A 6,796-nucleotide genomic window follows, 5' to 3' on the forward strand; every position below is an offset into this window, starting at 1 on the left:
GCCAACATGGTTTTCGAAAGAGAAGATCTACGGTTACCAAAATGTTAGAGTTTACTTCTCATGTTTTCAAGGCTTTTTCTAGTGGCTCTTGCACTGATGTCATATACACTGACTTTAGCAAAGCGTTTGATTTGGTTAACCATAGATTACTTATCTTTAAACTCCAAGCCTCTGGCTTACCTTTCTTCTTAGTGGAACGGATAAGCTCTTATCTTCATGGTAGATCATTTAGGATTTTGTTTAACCTCATTACCTGAGATGAATTCCCCGTGACGTCTGGCGTACCTCAAGGTAGCCACTTAGGACCCATTTTATTTAATTTCTACATCAATGAATTGCCCTCCGTGATCGAATTCAGCGAGATCTTAATGTATGTTAATGATGTGAAATTGTTTTCTTCCTTTTTCGTAGAATCGCAATCACATCATCTTTAAAGTGATTTGAATAATTTGGTTGCATGGTGCTCTTAGAATCTTCTGAAACTAAACCTAAATAAATGTAAGAAACTTTCTCTCTCGAGAAGGAAGTCATTCATTGCTCACTATTTCATCGATTCGCACAAGTTGAAGGACGTCGATTCGTTCACAGATTTAGGCGTTCTATTTGACCATACGTTACATTTTAATTTGCATATTGAGGTCTCGTTAAGCAATGCCAGGTTCGCGCTTGATTTTATAAAGATGTGGTGCAAAGAGCTTGATGATCCTTATATTACAAAACGGGTTTACACGTGTTTGGTTAGACCTATACTTGAGTATGCCTGTGTTGTGTGGTCTCGTTCATATAGGTGCTACGTAGATCTGTTCAAAAGCAATTGTTGCTGTTTGCCCTTAGGAATTTGGGTTGGGACCCGATTGCCCCTCTTCCACCCTATGAAAAGAGATTGCTTCTGTTATCCTTACCGTCACTGGAGAAACGTAGATTTGTTATCGAGGTTTCCTTCCTGATCGAATTAATAAATGGTACAATTGACTCGCCCGCATTACTTCGTGAGATAGGCTTTAATGTCCCTAACCGCTTCTCTAGGCACTTCATATTGATAAAGCTTAGTCAATGCAAATATAATTACGAAACTGTTTAACCCGCTCAGAGTTGTTTGTAAAAACCTAAATGACGTCTGTCATTTATCTCATTAACGGACTCTTTAAAGTCCATTAAAGCAACATTGCTTAATACGTGTGGTTTACCTATGTCGTACTTTAACTAACTTTTAACCTTAAAAAGCGGCCATGATTCGAAAATTAATTGTTGTTAACTATTATCGGTTGCCAAGCTTATGCATGTTTGCGATGGCTTAGGGGTTCATTCGCAATTTGGTCCTGTACCGGTTGTAAATGTGGCTCTATGCTGATAGTATATATGCTTTTTTTTCTTTTTTTTTCTTCTTATTTGTTTTATTATACTTATACTAAATTTTATTATTAATTAATATAAATTTTGCATTATGAGCCAATTGAAGTCGACTGTTATTTGTTTAGTTGAGTTTCTTGTATAAGTAGAATTAAAATAAATAAATAAATAAATACAATAAATAAATAAATACAATGTATATATGAGAAATGTCCTACCTTAAAGATATAATATTTTTGATGAGTAATTATGTTATAAAAGACAAACACGGCAAATGGATTTGTACAAAAAATTCAAAGTATATTTGGACGTTTGAAGTGAGTTTATTGGTTGATAAAAGAAAAATCGAAAATAATGTTTGTCCACCACAGCAATTTTTAAAATAATTAAAAGTTTAAAAAAATATAAGGACAAGTTAATATCAGCCAATAGCAAAAATAATTTGGCGGGAACGAGAGAAGTTAATAAATAGATAATAATGGATAGTAAGGTTTGCCTTGTAAATGCAGAGATGTGGGTAAACTTACTAAAAAGCGTTCCAATTCAGGGAATGAGAAACCCATTAAATGAGAGCGGAACTTCATACACACACAAACGAAATGGCAATAATTAAGTAAGAAAAAACTGAACAGAACGCTTCCAAATGCAATTTCTCTTGTGTCATAAAGTCATTCTTTAGCTTCTGCGGAAACGTTAACAATTTTATTGTCATTAGAATTAATAAGTATGTATTAAGTTGACTTATAATACCATTCATTACGCCAAGTGTAAATGAATTAAAACACCCAGCATTAAAATATTTATAATCTTGACGAGTAATGGTTGAGGAACTCTAAAAAGTTACTGTTTTGATATATTTGATGATATATGTATATTACATTAACTGAGACAATGATTTATAAGTCGAGAATGGTAGAATATTGACACAATGAGATTGTCTGCATAAATACAGTGTTTAAAAAACAAGGAGATCATATCAGACGCAGTTTGTGCTGTAAATGGGCTGAAAATCAAACAAAATCGGGGTTTAACGAATGGAAAAGTTGGAATAAGTTTGTCTTTAACAGTATGAATAAAATGAAGAAAAGAAAAATCAGTTTGCTTTTTTTCTTTTTTGAATACCGAATTAACTAGATCAAAAGAAAATTTTGAAAAACTAAGGTCTATAATTGGTTTGATTTGTTGGAAATGGATATTATTATGTTCGTGAAAAGAGAAATATTGTCTAAAAAACTATATATATAACCGGGGAGAGCTAAATAAGTCTACCGAAAATTTTAGTAAGCACTGTAAGAGAACAGAAACCATGAAAAGGAAAACATTTTTAAAAATTATAAGAGGGTGCGCTTGTATAAAAGGCCTCCATCAATTTGCTTATATGTTTGGACTAATCTGGATTCAATCGCGTTAAAATCTACCTCAGCTTCTTCATTAAGAGGAATCTTTCTTTCAACAATTAGTAAAAAAATCTAATGATGTCTGGAATATGGCGTTTGAAGAAAACGATGAACGAAAGAAAAACAAATTTTCTGTTACTTATAGAGAAGAGCATCTTTATTTTTCAAACGAATATACCGGATTATCTAACGACCATGATTGCAAAGTACAGCAAGCCCCCCGTTTTTCAAACGTATATAATCGTTTACACACTGTTGTGTCACAAACGTAATACGCTAGAATCACGTCGAGGTCGTCAACATGTTGTGTCAAACACACACATACAGTGTTGGCGATCGCAATGCCAGTTTGGGCAATAGTAATCAAACTACCAAAGTAACAGGGTGCCTAATTGGTTGGTATGATTCGACTAAACGTTTCGTCAGGTCGCACCAACTTATTTGGATTATTTCTTCCAGCACTTGAACCGGCAGAAGCAAGAAAGACAACAAAAAGGCAATCCATGTAAGCTACGACAATGACAAAGTTTTATTCGTAAAAGATAGATTATAAATTACAATTTCTATAAAGTAATGTAGAATTATTCTACTACGTACTACAATAAACCAATATTAAAAAATGATGCACTTGCATTTTTGCGTTTGTATACTTCAGAAATATGAACAGCTTCAAGCGTGTCACAAAAATGCAACATGGAATACAATGGATTATGTAATCAGCGGTATTGCAGTCTATGGTCAGTTATATCAAAACAGACAAACATGATTGTGCAAATGCAAGGGCATGAGCAACGTTATATTAATAGGTGCATAAACATGGATGTGCAAATAAAAAATACAAATATATTGAATAAAGGTATATACTTAAACTAAACATTCTCCACAATCTTGACCAATCGGCCAACTACTAACTTGGTTGTCCGTGCGTTATTAGACGTGAACTATTAAATTCGAATTGGCAGAAGTACGAGGAGCTGGAGTTGGTGCTGCTTCATGTTGTGGAGCGTCATGGTTTAATGCAGCGGTAATGTGTGCAACTACCTTCTTGAGGACAACCATACTGCAGGATATGATGATCAATGCTGAGTATCCCACCTTAGAATTATAATTCGAGCTATCATGATGTTGAATTTTGGTTGCTTGTACGACTTCCAGCTTGCGTTGAATTGTTCCTAGCTCAGTTACCTGATCGGCATAGTGGTTGGATAGTACTTAATAGTTGAAAGTTGCGATGGAGCTGTCATTGATGAAGTCGTGTTGTGACAGATCTGACAGTTCTCCAAGACTTGTATATGTTGACATCAATGTTGTTGTTGTATTTGTGGCCTGAGATATGGACGGAGTCATGTTGAAGAATATATTCTGGTTCTATAGTTAATAACTCAGAACCTTTCAAATTCAGTGGAATTATGTCCCTGTCACATACAGCAATTGTTGTGTGCTCGTCCTCGTTCCATTTATTGTGAGTCTTTTCAGCGGGCAATTTAGCAGCGTGAGGTTGTTGAATAGGTTGATCTCACATTTACATTTTTAAGCGTTGAAGTTATAATGGAGTTGAACTTTACGGCATATTAAAGACTCTTATGCCAAGATGTCGCTAGAAATGAGTTGAGAAGGTGAGACCAAAAAATAACGTTCTCTGTTGATGTTTATAGCCAGCAGAAAGCTACAAGTTTCTATTACTACTATGTTGTTGTTTATGTAGTTGGGAACAGGCACTAATTTGTAAATTTTAAGTTTATCACAATTGATTAATGGCAACGTTATGTTGAATACCACGTTATTGCTAGTGAGTCCACCCTTGATCTTCATTAATTTGTAGAGTTCCAACAGATCGTATCCTGATGCAGGTAGCTCCAATGATTGAGGCAAGTGGATTTTGATTTGCCTAATCTCGGTTTCGACTTATGCTGGTGTTAGTAATAACGGATTTTTCCATGGTAGGTATCAATCAACGCATCCAGAATATATGTTTGTATTCTTTGAAATCTATTAGCTATGAGTGTTAACTGCATAATGACCAAATTGGAAAGCTAGGTCAATTTGATTTGATATAACTCGTAATGAAGTACCTGTTCACCTGTTCATTTTGTTAATCTGAATTTGCTGTTGAATTGACGACTGATGTTTGATCCTTCAGAAATTCAAGTGCAAATGAATCGCTCTGTTGTAATTTAGTGATTGTTGTTGTCATCTTTTCGGCATATGTAGAGTCAAGTATCCCGAACAATAAGTGTGCGGCGTTTCCAACCAAGTCTATTGCACCTCTTTTCTTTCGTGATCTGTGCAGTAAGCTGTTGTCGAGGTTCAAATCAGTTTCCATGTGTTGAAAATGTTCCATAGCGTGTAAATATGAAAGATTTGGTTTCATATTTGTGCAGAAATTTCGCAGATGATTTCATATCGTCCCAGTAGCTTGAGAAATAGTAATGCACAATTATATTTCAATGACTTGTGGATATGGTAGTGGAACCTATTTCGGACGGTGTCTTCCATTTATGTGTTTGCTGTAACTCATGAAGACATTCATTTCACCATCTTTTCCAGAATTCGTGTTTGACTTGAAAAGCGAGTTCCCATCTTGACAGAAATGAGAGGTTCTTGAAACTGGCTTCTGTGTCAACTTAACCTGTAGGAGCTTCACCAATTAATAAATGTTCAGGAGTTAGGGCGGGAATATCAAATGGATCGTTGGACATGGGTGTCAAGGGACGCGAATTTAAAATTGCTTCTTTTTCAATAAGCACAGTTTCCAATTCTTCAAAAGTTAATGATGCTGAGCCCACACTACGGATCAGAAGGCGTTTTGCTGATTTAACGGCTGCTTCCCATAAGCCTCTAAAGTGAGGTGTCCTGGGTGGGATCAAGTGAAATTGTATTCCCTTTGAAGTGCAGGTTGATGTGTTTCCCATTTTCGAAAGATATTGTACTAGAGAGTTCTGATAACTTGTTGCTGGCGCCAACAAGGTTTGTTGCATTGTCACTATAAATATTTTGACAGCGTCCTCTCCAGCTAATAAAACGTTAAAGTGCTCCTACAAAGGCCTCAGTTGAATGATCACTTACTAGTTCAGAAGGAGTATTGGGTGTGTCGTGTAATATGGAAGAGCGAATTCTTGTAATCGCCCACCTACTAGAATGACTCCGTTGTCATCAAGAAACGGAGACATTGTGCAGATTGGACTTTGTTTTCCAATCGGTTGATGGTTCTGCAATTGTTTGATTTCATTTGGAAGTCATAACTATGAATAGCATGAATTAGTACAGCTTTAAGTTCCTTGGTGGTGAGTGCTGTAAGATCCGGGTTTGAGGAAAGTCTGGGTGAAGATAATCGGATGAAGCGAAGTACATAGGACATGATTCGCTACAGTATGCCGAATGAACCCTTGTGATCGATATTGTAAACTAACTCGTAATTGCATTTGGTTGTGAGTACCATAATGGAGTCCCTTTTGTGTTCAAGGTCGGTAGGAGCTTAGAGTTGTGGCAGGACGGGTGTCGGCCAACGTTCTTGGCTGCTGTGTAGAAATAATGGTCCAAGAAACAACGTTTGGCTTTCTGCTATGGCCTTTGCCGATAGTCCCCTTAAGAGAATGTCTGCTGGATAATTTCGGAAGCGTTTGTTTTTTGATGGGTGCTACTCGAGATTTTGCACATAGTGAACGTTCCATGATTGTGCCGTCTTTAAAAATGGCTCGGATGTATGCCGCAGTTCCAAATGCGTTTTCGGAAGCATCAGCAAAGACGTGCAACTGAATTGTTGTTAGAAGGTTGCCAGGTCGGATATTATTTGGTCGTTAGTGAGAAAAATCGGAATCGATGCGATAGATTGGATTCCGATTCTTCTCAAGAAAAATCACATGCTCCTGCTACTTGTCATGAAACTCTTTTTCTTTCCTCGCCGCTGAGGATTTAAATTTTTCTTAGACAAAGAAAAAAAATATAAAAAAAATTCACAATAGAAGGAAACGTCGCGTCGGTTGTCTAGCGTCCGTCTGTCTAACCGTAAGTCCGTCTGTCACCGTCTGGAGTCTTCCCTAACGTGCCAT

General features: G+C 36.4%; 1 protein-coding gene across 1 annotated transcript; it reads right to left on the bottom strand.

Moving 5' to 3' along the window:
* Positions 1–5,371: 5,371 nt before the first annotated feature.
* Positions 5,372–5,725, bottom strand: LOC119643050. Its single transcript, XM_038042405.1, has one exon. The coding sequence runs from the start codon at positions 5,723–5,725 to the stop codon at positions 5,372–5,374; it is 354 nt and encodes a 117-aa protein (XP_037898333.1).
* Positions 5,726–6,796: the final 1,071 nt, after the last annotated feature.

Source organism: Glossina fuscipes, unplaced genomic scaffold (genome assembly GCF_014805625.2).
Source record: "Glossina fuscipes isolate IAEA_lab_2018 unplaced genomic scaffold, Yale_Gfus_2 44476, whole genome shotgun sequence".
NCBI classification, from domain to species: Eukaryota; Metazoa; Arthropoda; class Insecta; order Diptera; family Glossinidae; genus Glossina; species Glossina fuscipes.